This window comes from Mytilus edulis, chromosome 7, assembly GCF_963676685.1.
Source record: "Mytilus edulis chromosome 7, xbMytEdul2.2, whole genome shotgun sequence".
Taxonomy (NCBI): Eukaryota; Metazoa; Mollusca; class Bivalvia; order Mytilida; family Mytilidae; genus Mytilus; species Mytilus edulis.
Window position 1 is genome coordinate 55,884,338 of NC_092350.1, and position 23,670 is coordinate 55,908,007.

Sequence of the window (23,670 nt, forward strand, 5' to 3'; positions counted from 1 at the left end):
CGCGAGCACGAGACCAACGAGGCGGCCACATTCCTCATAGAAAAGAAATTACTCCTGGGTTTTGTTGATAATTAAAAGTTTTGAATATTGTTTAGATATTTAGAATGCTGTCAAAAATAAAGTTGATAATTCCAAGATCAAAGTTGACAATTAAAAAAAGGATGGCCCTAATACGCTTCCATACTTGTACGCTTCCGTTGTGAAATAAACATTAATTGAATTCATCTCTATTAACCAAGTTAAATTGTAATGAAAATTGAACATGTTGAATTCCTATTGTCTCCCCTTGCACAGAAAAATATTGTCTAATGTCAAGAACTCTATTTATATGTCTTTTACAATCCAATTAATATATTTCAATTATAGTAATAAATTAAACTATTCTTCATATTTCTAATTGTACTCAATTAGCTTTAAATTTAAGCTGTAATTATTAACTGTTATATATATATATATATATGGTTAACTGCACATCTTTAACAGTTTATCTGCAATACATGTCATTGTCCCGCTAATGGCTAATGGTCATGCCGAGGCAGAAAGACAGTACTTCAATTTCCTTACATTAGGTTGGCTTTTTGTTTATCAACCCCAGGTAAAGGAAGTCAACTCTGGAGTATCAGAATGAATGTAAGGGTATACACTATGTTTTTATCAGTATATGTAAAACTGCAGTTTATATATTCAAGATATAAATTTTGAAAACACATGAACATATTTTCTTTAGAATTATTCGATAAGGCTTCTAAATTTGATGTAAAATGATTGTGGCCGGAAATACTATAAACAAGCTCCGTTCGAAAATGGTAATACTATACCACTTGACTCCAATAGCCTATTGGGGTGGGGTGGGGGGGGGGGGGGGGGTGGAGATTAACTGTTTTCCGATGATTTTGTCGTGAAGATAACACATAAAATTAGTAAGTTTTCCCCCTAAATTGTACCGATTACAAGCTTGATTTTACTTCTTAAGTTTGCTCCTACTTGACCGAGTACCAAGACATGTCCAATAGAATCACTTTATCTGTCAGCATCTATCCTGAAGGAGAACTATTCTAGAACAGTATGAAGAACTGCAATAATGACACCATTTAGACAGTTCTACTAGAACAGTTCTAATCTAGAACTGATTTGGTCAGTTCAACCTAGTACGGACTTCGACAGGACACTTCAACCTAGAACGGACTTCGACAGTTCTACCTAGAACTGATCCTGACAGTTCTACCCTACAACAGTTTTAGTCAGTTCTATTTAGATTAGAACTGACCAAATATACGACTAGAACAGTTATACGATTAGAACTGATTTGGTCAGTTCTACGTCTAGAATTGATTTAGTCAGTTATATCCATAGAAAACTTTTAAGAACTCTTTGTCTTAAATAAAAAAAAGTCAAAAGAATATAATATATATTAAAAAAACTCTCATCACAGCACTGTTTTAACATTTCTCGTTACGGAAGATGTGGTATGAATGCCAATGAGACAACTCTCCATCCAAGTCACAATTTATATAAGTATCATCTACCTTGCATCTATAACATTATGAACTGGCGCTTATTACAGATATATAATACAAATCAGTAATTTGAAGTATTATAATTTATAATACACAGAACGTCTTAGAATTAAAAAAAATGCTCTAAACCAACATAAGCTAGTATCTTGACCACCTTTCTATATCAATATTGACAGATAAATTACCATTATTTATGATTCCCTGGATTATGTGCAATGGACATTTACTATTATATGGGTCAGTTATTTTTCTTCGACAAAAATTTATTTACTTTTTCGACGCGATCAATTAGATTTTTTTTTCAAATTTTAATACTATAAGATAAAGCAATCATAATATTTCGTTTTGTCATCTGCTTGACTAGAATATTTTTTCTCTTTCATCAGATAAGGGATAAGAATATTTTATTTTAGAAATAAAACATACCCCCAATCCTAACACAATTGACAAAGTTTTGTTATTTTAAGATTATTGCAAGTATCATTTAATAGACACATCTGAGACTGCCGTTCACTTTGGTTAAAAATTGCTGGTCTTTATTTCTGCGCTGCTCATAACAAATTTTCGGTTTTTTTTATGTTGTTCAATATTTATATTTTATTTTTTAAATATCTGTTTATAATCATTATAACTATGCTGTACTTTTACCATCATTTATAAATCCAAAGAGGACAGACGTACTGTTTCTAGTTGTTACTGTGACAAAAGTAACCACGTGTTAAATTCCAATTATTTAGCTTTTAATCATATAAAAAAAAACATCGATCAAAATTGATCAATAATAAATAAGCATCGAGTATATAAGGGGACATCCTTGATGTAAAGTTTGCATACCGTTTAGACTTTATTGGAACGTATGTACATGTTGAATATGGTTTTCAAGACAGAACAGATGTTTGAAATTCTACTTCTATTTTTCTTGACTTCTAAAGCTGGTGGTAAGTTTTAATTATACATTTATTTCTCTTTTCAAAGTTCATATAAATGCCTTGTCACAAATCATTTTAATATAGTGTCATTTCGTATTAAACTTTTTTTAACACTACATGCAACTACAACCAAAAGTATAAAAAAAAAGCCTTAAAAAGGATGAAAGAAATTACAACTTGTGGACACCAAAGAAATAACCGTAAATTAAATGTTATATATATTTTATTTGTCTTTTCTTTGATTTTATGAACATTTATTTTTGTCACTGAAGCCATATCTTTCGTTTTGATATTCTGGGTTTTTGTTGTCCTTAAATTTTAAGTATCTTGATGATTGTTGCTTCAGTTCCCTTCTAAATTCTACTTAGTTCAAAATTGAAGAACATAAGGGGATTAGGTATGATTGTCCCTTATGTGACGCTATCCACCGACAATAAATGGACAAGATCGAAATAACTGCATATCAGAGTACATAGTTACAAATGAAGAAATTTCATATTGTTTAGTACGCCAAAAAAAAAAAAAAAAAAAAACAACCCATAAAATCCTAGATGACAAAATGTTAAATAATTCAAAAGGTAAAACCATCAACCAGAAATGTTCTAAACCATACACAAAACAAAATAAAATGATGACATATATCAACCAACGTCACAAGATTGATTGCAGGCTCCTTGCTTAGGACAAGCATAGGAACACTATGACAGGGTTAAACATGTGTGTGAGTGTTTTCGTAATAGCACAACTGGAAAATGCGTTCCAAATGGTCAGAATCCGTACATTAGTTTTAATCTTAAAACAAAATTGTTTATTTAGAATTGAACTAGATTTCAGTAACGGCGGGTACTCTTTCTAGTACTCTTAGATCGATAGTTTGTGTCTTTTTGTTAATTTCTTTTTGTGCTTCATGTCGATATGATGATGAGTAAAAATCTTTCCAACTGAGTTTTAACGTTTGTTCTACTGTTGTGATATTATTAAATGACATATATTAAGGGAATGTTCTGCGCCGATGAAAACATGTTAAACCCAACCACATTATTATGTTTCTGTCGGAGGTCAGGAACATGTAATGTATTTCAATATTTGTTGTTGATTTTCATTTATTGTATTTGCATAAATTTAGAATTTTCCTAAATTACTGTGACCCCAATTATGTTAAAGTTTACAATATTTTTAGTCCACATTCCCAGAGACATAAAGTATATTCAAGGGAGCAAGGACAAGGTATTAGGCAAAGGAGAGATCAGTTTAAAGTTAAATAAATTATTGACATGTGATTGTACCATTGAAAAAACCTAAATAAAACAAAATATGAATTGAATACTCAAATGATCAGCTAGTCTTATTGCCAACCAATTTAAGTGGATATTAGAAAAAGTAGCACCTAATTTATCGATAGTAAATAGATACCAGATTGAATATGTAGTTGCTGCATTGTTTCTATATCTCTTTATATACATGATACATGATACATTTACTATGTATTTACGATAATTATGATATAATGTATGTTTATATATTGAAGGTGTTCAGATAACTACCAATGTATCAACAACAAAGGTTGATGGTGATGTTTATGCAGGGAATGATGGTGGTGTTTATGCAGGGAATACAGCTGATATCATGGACTACACTATTGACATAAATAGGTATAACATTGACCTTAGTGGAATAACGTCGTTAGTGTTTGAAATAAAGGCATGCGATAATGCACATGTCCTTCTGTCAAGTTCTGGTGTCAGAAACTCATCAGAACCATTGTATGAGATTATAATTGGTTATGATAATATCTTGTCGTTCATTGTCTACCGCACAAACGATTCGTTCCATCCTGAAAGCCGCAAAACTGAAGATTTTTACACCGTGGATATACTGAACTGCAATGTTTATAAACCATTCTGGATTAGTTGGGCGGATGGAGAAATTAAATTAGGAACTGGAGTTGTTGTTGGTGAACACGTTTTGGGAAATTTGACAAATACAGATCATTTTGAAGTGAGAAGTATTGGAGTATTTACAGACTTAGGCAGAATAGGAAATTGGACAATACAACTTGAAGGTAATTTCAAAATTTGTATTCCATTTGCTATGTTTTTATTTTGTCTCAATTCATAAAATGCATATGAGGTTTATAATATATATTTTTCATTGATGAGAAAAAACGTTTGCATCTGTTTTTCTTTTCGATTTAAAGAGGTTCTGTCCAAATTTGATTTTCATGTTTTGTTCTTGTCCGTTTAAAACTACATCAATTTACTTTAAGCATCTTTACATTGTATCTAAATGTTAAGGGTAAACGGCAATGTATTACATTTCCCTTTCCGTCTTTGTGGATTGATCAGTTTTAATATATCATTCCAATAATTTATTTTTCGCATCAAAAATTGAAAACCCGACAGTTGCACATAACATTAAATAATACAAGCTTACAATTTTGATACCTGTATTCTGAATTCAGTGGAGGGGCTATATTCTCACGACCACCAATATGGCATTATGAAAATATACCAAAAAAATGTTTTTGTTAAAAAATACACATAAAATGTTAGATGAACATCTTTTGTTTAATTAAAATAAATAACTGATATTGATTTTTGAAACGTATACCAGTTTTATATATACATACACATTCTCTTTATGTTTTATATTCACAAATTCGTTATATATAAGAATAAGATAACTTACTCATACTCGTAGGGTAAACTTAATGAGATATTTCTAAAATTTATTTTAAATGTTTGCTTTTTCATAACCGATTTCTTTTTCATAACTTCTATTTTCTTTTTTTGAATCATTGTTATCGAACGGTTTTTTTTTTTTGGCATCCAAGGCGGCGAACGGTAATATGAATGTGCTCACCAAAACATACAAGCAAAAAAAAAAATAGCATTTCTGTGCATTGTTTGAAATTTTAATACATATCAATAGACAAGTTGGACGTAGATAATTAGTGCTGTGCTTTATTGTACACTTTTTATTTGCGATAGATTACGCGAGGCGACGAAAATCAATGAAAAGGTAAAGTTTTGCTCGGAGCGTGTTTTATTGTTAGAACTTATTTGTTTTAATTTCAAAGACTTTTTAGGGGACAGAAAATCGTTTTGTGAGGTCTAATTGGATTGATTTTTTGATAGACGGGATATATGAGATTTGTTTGCAGTACATCTGTTTTGTACTAACTTGGGTATGTCAAAAATACAATTGAACATTTTTCGTCGAAATCCTAAAAATAGTCATAACAATTCGAACTATTCAGACTTTGATACTATAACTTTCCTGATAGATTATTCTATGAAACTACAAGTCCATATTCTTACTATAGATATCTATATTTAATATGGCAATGATAGTACCTTGAATATATGTACAAAATACTTTTTTTTGGTTTTTGATACTAATTATAATTCGAGAATCATTCATGAATATCTACATGGGCAAAAGAAAAAAAAATCGTAATAAATGTATTTAAAACGAAATGTGTCTATTCATATTTACTTGCCTAAAATTTCAAAAGATGCAATTCGATAATTTTGTTCAAAGGACATTGAACTTCACAAATAAGGACTCATTCTGTTAAACTAACTCCTGAAACAAAATTGAGACTGTATTTAACACCACTGTAAAGCAATAATTGCATTCAGCCTAGGAGAATTTTTTTATGATAGATAGTGAAATATATGACTTAAAACAATGCTATGCAGGCAGAACTAGCTTTAGATTACCATTATTTGTCAATAATTGCATTAGTATTTCACCTTCCGAATGACAACCTTTTTAAGGCTTACATGTATCTATATTCAAATATATGGTGTTCCAAAGATATTATATAGACATATTTATAGCACATATTAAGAATACAATAATCAGCTTTAAAAAAACAGATGATAAATATAAATTGTCCTGTTATAATGAAGAAAATAATGAGCTTTAATCCTTGGCCCAAACTTTTTGTGAAATAATAATAAAAAAAAAGGGGGGGGATTTTAACCAGCGACATATCTGTTCTTTCGTTCATACTCGTTTGCTTTCTTCCATATATTACTGATATATTCTATATTTCCAAATCAGTTGATTAGATATTCGATATATATTATGGTGACCTGTCATTGTCAATAGGTGATCCAGTTAAATTACGTTCTGCTCGATTGATTTCCGTGAAAAAATGTTGCCCATGTATGAAGAAATTTAATTGAAGGTCTGTGCTTTTATCGCATTATTTTATAAAAATGCTTGAATCTTTTCCTAAGATATTTGGTAGTATCATAAAAAGTTGAGAATCTTTTTTGATTTGTTTCTATCTTAAATTGTTTCTTTCAAATAAAAGTTGCTTCTAAAGATGTCTCATGATTTATATATGTAATTCTGTAAAAAAAAAACTGATTATATCTAAAACTGTTGCGTCGTATCATACGGAGTTATATATAGAGGGTTTATACCTATTTGGTAGATGAATCTAAATTTTGGGAACGGGGGATTGATTTTTATGCCCCACCTACGATCCCTACGATAGTAGAGGTGCATTATGTTTTCTGGTCTATGCGTCCGTCCGTCCGTCCTTCCGTCCTTCCGTCTCTCCGTTCGTTCGTTCGTTCAGGTTAAAGTTTTTGGTCAAGGTAGTTTATGATGAAGTTGAAGTCCAATCAACTTCAAACTTAGTACACATGTTCACTATGATATGATCTTTCTAATTTAATTGCCAAATTAGACTTTTGACCCCAATTTTACGGTCCACTGAACATAGAAAATGATAGTGCAAGTTTCAGGTTAAAGTTTTTAGTATAATATATAAATATAAATTTGTTTATTAAAGTGTCCCATATTGATTGCCATAAAACATATACAACAATTATAATATTTACACATAAAACAATCAATATCCAGCCATAAATACTGACTTATGAGACACTAACATTATAAAACTTTATACAATTACTGATCAATAGTTAAAACAACTAAACATTACTCATTAAAATTGTTTCTTATACTTATAAAATTTTCCTATATCGTAGTTCTTATACTTGTTAAATTTTCTTATATCAAAGTTTTTAAAAACAAATAAAAAAAATCTGAATATATAATAATTTCTTGACTATGATTAAAATTGACGTATACAATGTAATATAAAGCTTAAAAATTATTGCCTGTATTAAAATTTTCTACTGGTAAAAATATTTACGTTAAAAAACAGTTGTAAATTCTGATTAAAATAAATTTGTTATGAAAATAATTTTCTTCGAATAAAAAACTTATGTAACATTTTACACAAATAGTGTTGGATACTTGAACAGTTCATGATTTTAGTCAAGGTAGTTTTTGATTTAGTTGAAGTCCAATCAACTTCAAACTTAGTACACATGTTCCCTATGATATGATCTTTCTAATTTAATTGCCAAATTATACTTTTGACCCCAATTTCACGGTCCACTGAACATAAAAAATGATAGTGCAAGTTTCAGGTTAAAGTTTTTGGTCAAGGTAGTTTTTGATGAAGTTGAAGTCCGATCAACTTAAAACTTAGTACACATGTACACTATGATATGATCTTTCTAATTTAATTGCCAACTTATACTTTTGACCCCAATTTCACGGTCCACTGAACATAGAAAATGATAGTGCAAGTTTCAGGTTAAAGTTTTTGGTCAAGGTAGTTTTTGATTTAGTTGAAGTCCAATCAACTTGTTCCTTAGGTTACGATCTTTCTAATTTAAATGCCAAATTATATGTTTTATACCAATTTCACGGTCCATTGAACATAGAAAATGATAATGGGAGTGGGGCATTCGTGTACTATGGACACATTCTTGTTTATTGATTTTTCTTTCGATTAGTTGATTCAGAGTAATGTTCTAGTAAATCTGAATTCATTTCCTCCAAACTTTATTTCATTGTGGGAATTAAGAAATGAAGCACCATTTTGATTTATTTATCGGTTTGTCATTTAGCTACACTAGTATCAACTAAATGTTTGCCCATATCATTAAAGCTCATCAAAATGTTGCATACTTCAGATAAGGGAATTTGTAATTTATTTGTAACACCCTGTAAGTTCTTGTTATATTATATTTTAAAGGCAATACACACACTTGATTAGTATGATAAACTAGTGCCAGAACGTTCGTCCGTTACTAGTACGTTCCTCCATTCGTTCGTCCGTCGATATATCGAATGACAACTTTTGTTCGTTTTTAGCAACTTTAAAACTACTTTGCAATTGTCAAATAAAGCTGCCCTTTTATTTGTTTTATTTTGATTTTGTCGTTCGGAACATTGACACATAAGTTTAAAGTAAGTGTTCACAAACTGTTCACTAAATCCAGTATTCCTTTTATTTCCAATCTTTACATGTGTGGTATTTGAAAAAAAAATATTCTCCTTTTGCATTTTCTTTTAATTTATTTCACGATTTGTTGTTTAAGAAATACGGATTTTAACTGCATTTTAAGGAAATCTTTCACAAATCGCGACCTGACTCCAGTATGTGTGAATTAATTTCATCCAAACTTTATTTCATTTTGGGTATAAAAAATGAAGCACTATTTTGATTTATTTGTCGATTTGTCATTCAGCTACACTAGTAACAACTAAAATTTGCCCCTATCAGTAACAGCTCATCAAAACGTTGCAAAATTCTGGTAGGGGACATTGTTATACATATGCAACACCCTGAAAATCCTTGCTATATTGTAACAAATCAAGGGTTTATATAACTCTTTTTAACTCATCCAGGAGGAATCGTTTAACTCAACGGCAGTGTGAAGAAACAAATTTGTAATCAACGAGTTACGTAACAATAATAATTTTTTCAGCAGTATTTTGACTTGTTATTTCAATAACAACAAATACACATTCAGCATCCAACAGATAACACAATACAACTGGTGGTCAATAAAAAAGGTAGTTGACGGTTCAAAGGATTGATCCAGACTGCTATATTATTTTGTAGGCTCCTATTAACGTATTTGTGCACTAACGATGACGTAAAGAAAACGTCAAATCATGCAATCAAAAGCAACGTTTCTTACGTCTTTTGGTTAGTAACGTTTAGAAAGACATACAGATTGTGTTAATCTTCAATAAAGAAACGTTATTAAGTTGTCCTTATTTTACCATTCTTGTCCGAGTTGTATTTCAAAGCAAATAAAACTAAGTTTACATTTCTATATGTTCTATTATAAATATAGACAATGTTAATGAAAAGGGAGGCACAAATAAATACTAAATTTCTTAGCATTGATTTATATAATAGTTCTTGAAAAACTGGTCATTATCGTGATATATGGACTGCCTACAGGACAGTGGTATTGACTAAGATAGTGATAATGACTGAGCCGATGGCGAGGTCATTATCGCTGTCGCAGTTAATACCACTGTCCTACGGGCAGTCCCTGTATCACGATAATGACCAGTTTTTCAAGAACTATTATGTTTATTTCATTGAGAAACCATGTTTTGGTAAATTCTCATAAATTCAAAATGCTTAAAGCAAACTCGAGTAGTTATACGATTTCTATGGCAAGATTGAATACCAGTCGTAGTAATACTGCCATTCTTTTAGTGCTATTTTTCAGTATATAAATATTTAATCAAATTCTCTATAATTTTATAATTAACGAACACATATAGTAAACAATTCAACAACTTAAATATAATATTGAAAACAGGAAAATGTTTTATAAAAGGGACATCTCCCTAAACAGAGAGGCCATGCTCCACCGGTCATTAACAGATAAACCACGCCCCAACGGTCATTATCAGACGGAAACCACGCCCCACCGGTTATTATCATGTCAAAAGTTCGTTAACGACCGGTTTTCTGGTCCGTTTTGTTCTGTTAATGACCGATTGAATGTATTACTGAAAAATAATGAATGTCTAGTGGCCTCTATTTATCCAATAGGAGAAGCTTATTCTTTACCGATATGAAATAAAAGGTATTAACTTGAACAAACAATGATATTGAGATCGCAAAGTGGGAGTACAGAACGGTGTCACTAGTACTGCGGATGTAAACAAGTAGAATCACTATTTAACACGATAATTAAAGTATTTTATAGGTGACCATTACCAAGATATACATATAAACCGGCCGATATCGTTTGCAAAGTAAAAATTGTTTAAATCCTGAGTATGAAAGTCAATGCATTTATCAGTTTTTGGGCACACCCGAGAAGTCGACCCCACCCAGCAATATTCAAATAAATATATGTTTATATAGAATTAAAAACACGTTAAATAATGACTATAAATTTATTACTTTGGGATTTCATAAGACATATTTCGTTAATAGTGACAAACAAAAGGTTTAAACATGCTACACAGAAGAACAAGTGGTCAGTATGCTGGAGTTTCTTATCGACAACATATTTGTTGAGTTTGGAGATAAACTTTTCCAACAAATTGTCGGCATTCCTATGGGAACAAACTGTGCGCCTCTTCTTGTCGACCTCTTCTTATTTTCATAAGAATCGGAGTTCCTTCAGACACTTTGTCAAAAACAAGAGGATCAAAGAAGCCAGATTATTTAATTTCACTTTCAGATATATTGATGATGTTCTTTCCATAAACAATCCGAACATTTCTGATTGGGTTCCATTAATATATCCCCCAGAACTAGACATTAAAGAAACAACAGACACGGCTTCCTCCGCCTCTTTTTTAGACTGATATCTCGAATTTGACTTACACAGTCATCTCAGTACCAGAATCTATGACAAACGAGACGATTTGAATTTTGAAATTACAAATTTCCAACACCTTAGTAGCAATATACCAATTTCGCCTGCATATGCGATATTCAAGAGCTTACAACTCCTACTCAGACTTTGTAAAACGTCATCAGAGTCTGAGTAGAAAGTTGATGAACCAGGGTAATGTCAAAGAACGTCTCGTCCTTTTTCTACAAAAGTTCATCGGAAGGTACCAAGACCTTGTTGATAAATATTCCGTGTCAACTTCAAAAATAATAAATGATGGTCTTGATGTATAAATTCTGCGTACTGATGTTGTTTATCATCTTAACAACGTGTTTTATTGTTCTTTCATATCTCTTTGTTCTATTATTATTATTACTTTTGCTGTTGGATTGTTTTATGTGATATCCGTTTGACGTGGCTCGGTACTTAAACATCCCGTCGATGTGTTTGTATTATCTTTCATTTTTGGCTGGTGTGTTTTGTTTTTTGCGACTTTTTGTATTTCTTTGGTTCTTATAACGTGATTCTGTACTTTAAAAAGATCCCGTCAGTATGATATTGTTCTATTGCATGTCAATATAATATATTTCTATTATGAATTACAAACGTCAAAATTATCCATTCGCGTATTAATTAACTATTTGTGGATTCTTATAAATTCTATATAACTTTTGGACTATTTCAAATTTTGGTCTATTTCTGAAATTGTTTCTTGCATACTTTTGATTTTTTAACCCTGTATGCTAACATTGCCTATTTGAAATTTTAAAATTGTTTATATATACATTAAACGACAAATTTATGTGACGTATAAAAATTTCTGTTTTTGTGTTCTGTTAAACTGTTCCTTTTAAAATTGTTACACAATGATGACTGCTGTACCCATATTTTGACTATTTTATTTGTTATGTTTGTTTAGCTCACGCATCATTGTAAATATAACGAAATTTGATGAGACTGTCATCAACGTGAGAGGGTTTGCGCTATAAAACCAGGTTTAATCCACCATTTCCTACATTTGAAAATGCCTGTACCAAGTCAGGAATATGACAGTTCTTGTCCATTCGTTTTTTATGTGTTTTGTTATTTGATTTTGCCATGTGATTATGAACTTTCCGATTAGATTTTCCTCTAAGTTCAGTATTTTTGTGTTTTTACTTTTTTTAAATGTCATATACACACATGATAATATACTTTTTTTTAATAATTCTTGGATTTTGTATATACGATTCAATTCTTGCGAAATAACCAATGTATTCTTTGGAATTACAATTTCAATATGAACAATAAAGGTATATCGTGCGCTGTTTGCTCAGTTTTATTATATTTGTTATAACCACATGAATGTCAATTTTTCAAACAGTCTTGTAATAAGTGCATGTATCAATAAGTATATACTATTTTCATTGTTGTTTTTTTCTATAGACTTTGATTGGCCTTTATATACTTATAGAATATGCTTCAACAGCGCATAAGAAAAATATAATTTAAAAATCTTCTCTTTATTGATTCATATTTTAGTATGTACATAAGAATACCGTACTAGTTTGTGTACAATTTTGTGGATAGAACTTAACAGATATGAAGCAAAACAATTCAAAACAGTGTCATTTCTCCTGTATCTCCTGTCTTTGATAAATGCAAAAAATAAAGCTTATGAATGACATAACAGTAATATTATAACCTTATATTTTTTGACAAAATCGCGTGATCACTTGACAATAACATATGCAGTTAAACATTATTTTATAGAAATATGAAACTGCACACGACTTTGTAGTGCGTAACATTTATGTTTAATTTAAATGAATTCGTAACCAGTTACCTTCGTAATGTTTCGAGAAGAAAACGTCTCCACATGCTATAGGATTTTGAATAATGCTTTCGAATAAATAAATAAATCAAATTTTGATTCAGTTTCAGACAAATTTAGTGGATATTTTGACAGCTGTAGTATGGATAATACCAAGTCTGACATGGTTGTTGTCGGTGACATTACATGTTCAGAAATGAGATGTGCTACAAGCTGTGGAATGTCAAAGACTTGTATGGGTTATAATTTCAACAGCGCCATGAACAGGTTTGTGTTGTCAAAAACACTTACACATTTATTTGTTTAGTTTGGTTACACATATTATGTTTTAAATGACATTTATTTGTTTGGTTTGGTTACACATATTATGTTTTAAATGACATTTATTTGTTTGGTTTGGTTACACATATTATGTTTTAAATGACATTTATTTGTTTAGTTTGGTTACACATATTATGTTTTAAATGACATTTATTTGTTTAGTTTGGTTACGCATATTATGTTTTAAATGACATTAATTTGTTTAGTTTGGTTACACATATTATGTTTTAAATGACATTTATTTGTTTAGTTTGGTTACACATATTATGTTTTAAATGACATTTATTTGTTTAGTTTGGTTACACATATTATGTTTTAAATGACATTTATTTGTTTAGTTTGGTAACAAATATTATGTTTTAAATGACATCTATTTGTTTAGTTTGGTAACACATATTATGTTTTAAAAGACATTTATCAGTTTAGTTTGGTTACACATATTATGTTTTAAATGACATTTATTTGTATAGTTGGGTTACACATATTGTTGTTTTAAGCCATTTATTAAGTTTGGTTACAAATAGATCCGGAATTTGGAATGTATGAAAAATTACTAATGTCATACTAGTCGTTTGCTATACGTTTGTAAAACCTTGACTTACGATATTTGAAGTAAGAAAACCGTTCTTTTGGTCTTTAATATAGAAAACAAAAGGCACACTTAAAAGAAGACAAGAAAAAATAAATGTTTATTCGATGACACATTTATAAAGGATATTAAATAGTGTCACAGTGGTACAAAAGGTGACAATTAGAGATGATTATGATAAGGAAATGCATACAGTAAAAGGTATCTTGTAAGGATGTTGTGTAATCAATAATTTATAAATGTTTTACTATATAAGTCGGACGAGCATTTGTTAATGAAACAAATAAGCTAAAAATATATATTCCTAGGGCATGGAGCCCCTCTCTAGATATTTGATTTTTAAAATATGCAAGAAAAGGCTGACTCGGACTTTTACTTATATTTGTATTGGTACTATTTGGGTCTCAAATCAAAAGAAAAAAAATCTTAAATCTAATATCAGCTTTAATTTTGGTTAATGAACTTAGATGAGCTATTAAGTCTTATATGAAAAGATAAATGGGTGTTATGGGGAAATATTGTATTGTATGGAAAAAATACCAAGGAGTCCAAAGTACATATATACAGTAAATTTGTTACTGAAAATATTGTTAACAAGGCTCATTTTAGTTTTTTGTGTATTGAAAACACCTCATTTTGTGTTGAATAAGGTGACTACATTCGTATAGTTTTGATTTTTTGTTTGCATGACTGTTTGTTTTTAACTTGATTAAGATTTTAACACAATGTTGACCTCTAAATAAAAAAATAAGCTACAAATATTGATAAGGCATGGAGCTCCTTTTCAAGAAATTTTATTGTTAAAATATGACAGGAAAAAGTTGACTCGGAGTTTTACCTTATATTTGTTTTTGGTAATATTTTGGTCTCAAATCAAAAGAAAAGAAATTTAGAATCAGCGTTAATTTTGGTTAATAAACTCATATGAGCTATTAATTCTTATATGAACGGATAAATGGGTGTTATTTGGCAAAATATTTCACCTTGTATTTATTGTTGGAAAAAAAAAGGAGTCCAAAAATGTGACACAAATTCCCAAGTACATATATGCAGTAAATTTGTAACTTAAAATTTTGTTTACAAAGCTCATAACAAGTTTTCTGTGTATTCAAAGCACCCTATTTAGGTATTCGTTAAGGCGACTGCATGCGTATAATTTTATTTTCTTTGTTGGCATGATTATTTGTTTTATAGTGATTTAAGATTATATCACATGTTGACCTCTAAATAGTTTTTTTGACATTAATACCTTTTATGTCTGTGCTCACACATTGTTGTCAAAATAATTGAATTATATGCGACTATCATACAAGTGACAGTTTCACTACTTTAAAACCCGGTTTAATCTACTATGTGATACATATGTTACTACCTAAGTCAGGAATATATTAGTTGTTTTCCATTCGTATGAAGTGTTTGAGTTTTGAATTTACCATTTGATAAAGACTTTCCGTTTTGAATCTTCCTTGCTTTTAGTTTACTTGTTATTAAAATCAAAGTTTAAAAGCAGTCATTTTATACATTTTAGATGTGAACTACTCTGGTTTAGATCAGACGTTGTGACAGACATACCACATCACATTGAAGCCGGATGGAGATTCTACAGTAAATGTTTCAATGGGAAAACTGCCTGTCTTGGGTGTTATTTTTAAATGACTAATTGAAAGAAAACAGTCCTTGATAAGGATATCATTTGAATTTTGTTTTTTTTACATTCTTTGCATAAACTTAATGATTTAAATTTATTACTTGGAATTTAAAGACAGTTGTAAATTAGCGATGATCGAATATAGTGAATCTATTTAGAAAAAAACAACGATAAAATTTATTTTACATGCAACTTCACAAATCGAGATCGAGTGGGTAGATAGGGTAAGCGGCTCCAGGTACTTATTTTCCTTAAATCCTTGCTGCAAAAGATTTTGCGTGAAGGGCATAAGACTTTCAATGAAACCCGCATAATGTAAATATATATGCTCATATATCGATTTACAATTGAGATACGTCAATATCACACGATGAAGTAGAGTGTTTCTGCTGGGGAATGAGAGTTAACAATGGGTAAGGTGAAATTATCACAATGTCACAGCTCTATTTTGAAGTATTACTTCTGTGTCAATATTAAGAAAAGAGATCCAAACATTCTTATATAAGTAGTATCATTAGTTTAAACTTCACTTAGATTTATGAGATCCTAAAACAAATTGTTATGTCGGTAATTGAGTGACAGGATATAATCAATATATCGGTAAGTGATATGTTAAAAAAAAATTGAACATAGGTTTTGTTTTCTTCCTTTAATTTTTTTTTTATTAATATATATCATAGACTCGGACTCCTCTTCAACTGAGTTTAACTGTGCGTATTGTTGTGCGTTTGTTTTTTTTCTATATTGCTAGATGTATAGGGGGAGGGTGAGATCGCCAAAAACATGTTTAACTCTCCGCAATTTTGCGCCTGTCCCAAGTTAGGAGCCTCTGGCCTTTGTTAGTCTTGTATGCTTTTTTATTTTAGTTTATTGTGTATAATTCGGAGTTTAGTATGACGTCCATTAACACTGAACTGGGAAGCATATTTGTTTAGGGGCCAGCTAAAGGACGCCTCCGGATACGGGAGTCTCTATCTACACTGTAGACCCATTGGAAGCCTCTATGGTCGGGTCGTTGTCACTTTAACACATTCCCCATTTCCATTCTCAATTTTAATTCTATTTTATATAACTACAACCAGTAGGAGCGAACTCTAAGTAACCTTTTTGATACAGGTTTTTGGTTGAATATCAATCACCCAACAAAACAAATATGTTGTCAATTATAATGTCGAACTTTAGGGATCAGTTTTGAAATTTAACATGTTTAACAATTATTATAACCAAAGTTTGATATTTTCTATTTCTTTTTCAAACAGTTAAGTTGGGAAATGTGTAGATTCAATTGCTCTTATATGGTTATAAAAAATTATCAAAACAAAATTCATATACATTATTAGTCATGCAAAAAACATTTTTTAGTACAAAATATATCAAAACAAAAATATTTAAAGAATCTTTACAAATTCGATGTGAATTAAAAACATAAAAAAAATGCTTATTTCAAAATTTTGAAATTTACATTAATTATCATTTTACTGCAATTCATTTTGTTTGAAAAATGATTTACAGTAGACATTTGTAAGGCGGTAACGCATTTAACTTGGTACGTTTGATGAAAAGAATATTGCAGAAGTGGAATCTTAATTAATGGAGGGTCCCATTTAAATCGTCAATTTTCTCTTACATTGTGTCTTGTTTTTGATAAGTTTAATACTGATAATTTTATACTGCTGCTTCCGTTACCTCATATATTTTATCAATGTGTTTCATTTTTAAGATGTACATAACACTTCATTATATGTTAACCTATAGATGTAAATATGTCAATGTATGTAGTGCGTCCAAAAAACATTAATGGTTTTACCTACATCCGGAACGATCATTTTTTTTAATATTACTGCAAAAAAATAAATCAAAATTTAAGTCATGTGACTTTTTCTTTTTTAGTTTTACATTTTCATTTGAGCTACATAAAATTCGCTAGGAAAAATATTGTGGAAATTAAAGTCACGTTAAAAAAAAATTTTTTTTATCAAAAATATAATATGGGAAAAAAGCGTTTGATTGTAAAGAAAAGTTCAAGATTCTATCAACATCGCATACTTTACAAACAAAATATTTGTTATGAGCATTTAACATAAAATTGTCTTTTTATATTTTGCATTTTGAAAATAAATTGTATAATTTTTCATTAATGTATTAATTTGAATGAGTGTATACTACTAATCATAGTACATAACATATCATTAAAAAACTTTAAAAGAACGAATATTACATATTCGGTGTGAATTCAAAAAATATAGAAATCTCTTTTACATCAATTATCTCTTTTTCGGATTCCTTTTTAAGATGTGTTTCTGTAGACATTTGTCATTTAGATAAACATTATACAAGATTTAAAAGCGCTTCTCTTCGAAGATTTGTGTTTTCATAGTATGATGGTAGATCTAGACTACAAGCATAAATGATTTTAAACTGCGCTATACAATTCTTGATTTACGATGTATAATTTCAGTGACATATGCATATTACATCATGTACATGCAAATCTCTCAAGTTCATGATATATTCCCAAACTTACGTAAGAACATAGCTGACTTGGTCCCTATGATTCAAATTAAAATTGGTTGAATGTTATAGTACACCTGTTTCACAAATGACCATGTGTATGTTACATATGCTGTGACCACATAACCATACTCCTTTTGTCTGAACTTCTAACAGAAAACAAGTTATTTGAGACTTACTCTTTACGAGCAATAAATGTGCTATTCAATAAGAAGAAGGTGACTACTCATCCGGATACTTTGTTCTCACCATTATTTGTGGGATTCACTCACTTAATCACAGTTTTATAAATAGTTTGAACTACATATTTTATTATGTGTTTCTTAAGTGTTTTGTCCGTTTTTATTCGAATTCGAATTTTGCTTTGAATTAAGCCTATTGGTATTTTAAATTTCGATTTTCGATTTCAGTAGGCAAACAGTGTCGTGTGTAGAGTGTTGATTTAAATTTTTATGTACATAGACATTGAGTTCTTTCCTTGAAAAGACTTTTTGATTTTTTTTTTTTTGGACTTTTTCCCCGCCATTTTTGCTTATGATAAGTTTATTTGCAACATGGGTTAAAGTTATTAGGCAAATGAAATTGTTGCGCTTTTGAAACTCACCAATTTCAACAGGACATGTTTCCATTTGGGATTTATCTCCCCGTTTACTTATTTCTTGGTATAGCTTTTGTTCAACATTTCTATTTTTAGTAAAAGAGGGACGAAAGATACCAAAGGGACAGTCAAACTCATAAATCTGATAATAAACTGACAACGCCATACGAAGGGATGATTTCAACTTCACCATTTGGAACTCTTTGTTTAATAGCTTCCTTGTGAGCAGCAACCCTCTATCAAGAAAATCATGATAGGAAATGTGCAAAATTACCATACATTTCAAATTTCAATGTATCATTTCTAACCCAATGTGACATTTTGTTAAGTTGAAGCAGCAAATTATTTCATGATTTTAATGCAAAGGTGTAAGGAAAGCTATTATATTACAACAAAATTGGCATTTTGAACACCAGAAGTTACCTGTTAACCCCCTTCAAGAAAAAAATATAGAAACCATATATTTTAAAGAATTGTGACTTTTTTTAACATATAGTAACTGAACGTCTGCTTTATGTCTAACTGTTTTATTTTTTGAAACATTTGAAAGATATATTATTGTTTGACGATATTTCATTTACATAGGTTACTATTCCATCGTTTAAAAAAAGTGTTTCCATGTCCGTATACATTTCATTTACATTTTCAACATCCACATTTTAGTCGGAAAGACCTTCGGTTGTTATTGAAACAATTGAATTTTATATATTTATAATGGATCGTATTAATAGTTATGAACAAAATTTAAATCAAACCTTGTCTTCTATAATAGAAACTCAGAATAATGTTGAATAGGTTGATCTCTCGTGACCTGTTTTGTTCTAACAACACATTAGACTCTTCAGCATTGCTCAGTATGATGTTCTACTTTTTCCGTATCATTTGAGGAAATTAATTTATTCTTTCAATACGCTGCATGCAGATGAAATACAATTTTAAATAGTTTAACATGGAAAAAACCTAAGTTGACATAATGATATTTGACAGGTAAGGCGATTTAGCTTGCTACATTGGATGTATAGAATATAAGAGAAGTCAAATAACAATGTAATGTCCCATTAAAAATCGTTATTTTACTGTTACAAATGTACACTATGTCCTGTTATTGATAGGTTTAGTACTGATACTTTTATACTGCTGCTTCTGTAACCTCCATAGTTTTATCATTATTACATTTTTAAAGATGTATACATAATATTTCATTATATTTTAACTACAAATGTAAATAACGCTTTATATATGTCATTTTATTTTGTGCATCCAAAGAATTTTATGGTTTTTATCTGCATACGGAACGATTGATTTAAAAACAGTACTACTTAATATATTATTTCAAAATCTTGGTTTTTTGAAACCTTAACTTGCATCACAAAAAACTGTGGGAAAAGTTGTGGAAATTATTCTCATGTTATGACTATTTTAAATATTTGTATACGAAAAAAAAAAATCATTTAGTTGTGAGATTTTCACATGAAAAAGCCTTTTTATATTTTTCATTTATAAAATAAATGATATACTTTTTCATTAATGTATTATTTCAAATGCGTTGATTCTCTTTATCATCTTGTGATATGTGTTAGACTTAGCTTCACATTTTTCTCTTCATAAATATGTAACTGTTCATAAATGCTTTTTTATGTTATATGTGCTAATAAAGGAAATTTAATCCGTGCTGTTGACTGTTTTATCCGAAATCTTACTGGGGTAAAATATTAATCACCATCTTCATAGTAGCATATATAATAGACTGTCAATACCGCCTCTAAATGTGTTGAACCATGTCGGCTACTCATGAAAATGGTTGTACATTAAGCAGTAAATATTTGCTCTGGTGGTTTAGGATTATATCTATTTGTTTTGTAGGACCCCCTATCAGCCATGAAAGATAGGTTAAAAATAACAGAGAGACATTAACACTCATAAGTGGTAAAAAACGATAACACCATGCCTAAAAAGTAAAAGACATACAGACAAACAAAAGTACACAAACGACAACATAGAAAATAAAGACTGAGAAACACAAACCCCAACAAAACATGGAGTGATCTCAGATAATCTATTGTTCATCGGGTATTTGCTGGTTCGTATGCCCGTATCATTGGAGTCAAACCTTTGGTTATGGAGACATTTATATATCCCGACAACAATTCTTATATTTTGTGGGACACTGAAACTCGTGTACAAACTATTTTTTCTATTTCATACACGGTTTATCCATTTCTTGACATGTTGATTATTTTTATTTAATTCGTGTGGTTCGTTTGATCTCAGTTCTTCATTTGTCAAAATTCGATTATGACGTCGAATTTTCTTACTTTCCTCTGAATTGACTATTGTGACGACATGACAAAAAGCGAATATGCATGATGACGTCACATAGAAAGACCACATCTTTTTACGGATCATTCGAAGGAAGGAATAAGTTTGCCTGCATATCATTTAAAGATCATTAGGGGAAAAGATTTCACCACCAAACCTCATGTTATACGATATTTATCCACTCTATACTGTTAGATATTAAATATTTAAAACGCTCGGCGAGCTTCACGTTCAAAAATTGAACAATTAACTGTCTCGAATGGATAAATATCGTATCACAGTCGATGCAGTGGTAGAATCTACATATATATGAACCTGATGAACTATGCACATTTTTAAATGTGTATATACCTAAAACTCAATATTGAAGGCTGAATGGTTGTCTAAAATTCCTTATATCCACCTCATTTGAACTTTGTTGGGTTGTAGTCTTATTGACAATAATATCACGTATCCGTATTTCTATGATTGTAAACCCTTTCACATTTGTATTATTTGCATGGATATTTTTTTGGATTTGACATCCTAATTAGTGACCACTAAAACTAAAAACTTCATCTCCTTCTGTTGTTTATGTAAAACAGACATTAGAAATATGTGTTCAACTGATATAGTATTAATGGTCAAAGTTTTGATTTTTCTAGAATAAAAAAAACCCCGAGTTATGAACGTTTTTGACAATAGAAAAGAAATGAGGAACATCAGAAATATGTGTCCCACACTAAGAGTGAAATGGATACGATATAAAATCATGGGGTACCTATTTCCGTGGTTTTCGGGATGGTCTTATCCCCAAATATAAGTGTGGAACGAAATATAAGTACAGTTGTCAAAACCAAGGCAAGAAAGATCACTATCACCGTAGGTTTGACTACATGGATACAGGCATGTGATCTAGAGGATAAATCTAATATCAGCAAACGCATTATGGACTAAATATAAAACCGAAGACAGGATTTTACCAATTCAATCTTTAAAACGCTTAAACTTTACAAGTCTTAATCTTTTAATTCACACGAAAATTAGTTTTGATCGATTAAAAACATACTTCAAATGATGGTATGCGACGATGACGTGTCTATTTTTTTCTCCTTATGGTTCCCATACAAAAAATAAATCATTTTATTTTTACCTTACTGACTATTTCATAATAATAAATTCTACTATCAAAATTAGATAAAAGACTTAACACCTCTTGAAACCGACAAATCATAAACTTTAATGCATATACTAAAATCCTAAGATATATGGAGGATAGCGGATGTTGGAAATACGTTGTATGTAAAGAGAGCAACCCAACAGCACAGTATAGATTGCAAACATTGAATAATAAAATTACAAAACTGCAAGATAATTCGTACAAGAAACTTCTTTATTGAAAGGCAAAATCAAAACTTATGGATAAATCAGGTTTTATAGTTAGCTAAAACTGTCACTTTTATGACAGTCGCATTTAATTTCATTATATTGACAACTATGTGTGAGCAAAACAAAAACATAAATAATATGTAAAAACGTAAATAAATGGGGATACAGCTTAATCTTAATTTCCTTAAAAACAAGTTACTGTATCAAAAAACAAACACACAATGGCATATAGACAAAACACACAAGCAAACAAGAAAGACAATATTTCAAAAATGATCTTATCGCTATAACCCAATCATGCCAAGGACGGAATGATTTAGTACCGAACAACGTCATAAGTATTATCAAAAATGGACTAAACAGTAAAGGTTTAAAATATAAAAGGAAAAAAACCGAAAAACTGCAATGAAACAACATTCAAATGATTAAAGTAAAAGAAGGAAACGGTAAATTATGCATGGTCTTATAAGTAGTGGTGCCATGATATATGTATGACAAGTGTGTGATGGTAAAGTTTCCTGATGAAATGTGCAGTCCTATTTTGACTTAGTTTCTTTGAACAATCTCAATTTAAAATATGCAGATTCGTGGATATTTGGTTTTGAAATACCAAAAGACGTGAAGGTCACTACACGTGTCAATCAAACAACTTTTTTAAAAGAAAATTATAATCAAATAATTAAAGTAAAAAACATACAAATACGTCGTAGTAATATGTATTGTAACACCTTAACCTTTTGTTATGTAACTGTTCGATATCAAAAGAATGTGTGTTGAGACTCCAAAATACTTACCACACTCACTTGTATGAACATAATGGGTGTGCACATGTCTAATTAAGTCGGGAGAGGGGTTGCATCTTTTAAACATTAACTGAAATATTATTTATTTTTTTAATTTCTATTCGTTCATTTTTTAGTTTTTATAGACATAATTTGTTTCTTCATTGTAAATTATTTTCCAAATTAGAAATTACAATGTTTCATATTTATTAGTTCATTTATTCCGTATCTAAAATGCTAGAGAGGATTTCTGTTCTAAATTTTAAAGTCATAACTATAAATTTAATCAAATCGTGATGGTTTGAAATTCCGTAGGGTTCATTGTTACTTCATTTTGTTATCATTTCTATAGATCATCATTCTTTTTTTTTCAATAATTTTTGTGACTGATGTAGAAAACAAGGGACCAGGTTGAACTTATAAAAATCGATATATTTGATTTTGATATTAATTTGAAACGGAACGTGCACAAGATGCACAAATGGTCAACTTATTGCATTTAGAATTTAAGAAAAAAGTACAAGTTAAAAGCCAACTGTTCTAAAAGTCCCTTTAACATTAAATTTCTAAAAAAAACTA

At 30.0% G+C, this 23,670-nt stretch overlaps 1 protein-coding gene across 1 annotated transcript; it reads left to right on the forward strand.

The window, feature by feature from the left end:
* The first annotated feature begins 4,057 nt into the window (after positions 1-4,057).
* LOC139481816 (uncharacterized) lies at positions 4,058-20,120 on the forward strand. Its single transcript, XM_071265327.1, has 3 exons — positions 4,058-4,508; positions 13,060-13,222; positions 15,394-20,120. The coding sequence occupies exons 1-3, from the start codon at positions 4,073-4,075 to the stop codon at positions 15,515-15,517; spliced, it is 723 nt and encodes a 240-aa protein (XP_071121428.1). The 5' UTR covers positions 4,058-4,072; the 3' UTR covers positions 15,518-20,120.
* The last annotated feature ends 3,550 nt before the right edge of the window (positions 20,121-23,670 follow it).

What these genes read in the sequence shown, in the direction of transcription:
- LOC139481816 (XM_071265327.1), top strand. Translation starts at nt 4,073, where the DNA reads ATGGACTACACTATTGACATAAATAGGTATAACATTGACCTTAGTGGA. An exon ending in TTGGACAATACAACTTGAAG is followed by an intron (nt 4,509 to 13,059) that starts GTAATTTCAAAA and finishes ATTTTGATTCAG; the next exon opens with TTTCAGACAAATTTAGTGGA. An exon ending in TTCAACAGCGCCATGAACAG is followed by an intron (nt 13,223 to 15,393) that starts GTTTGTGTTGTC and finishes TATACATTTTAG; the next exon opens with ATGTGAACTACTCTGGTTTA.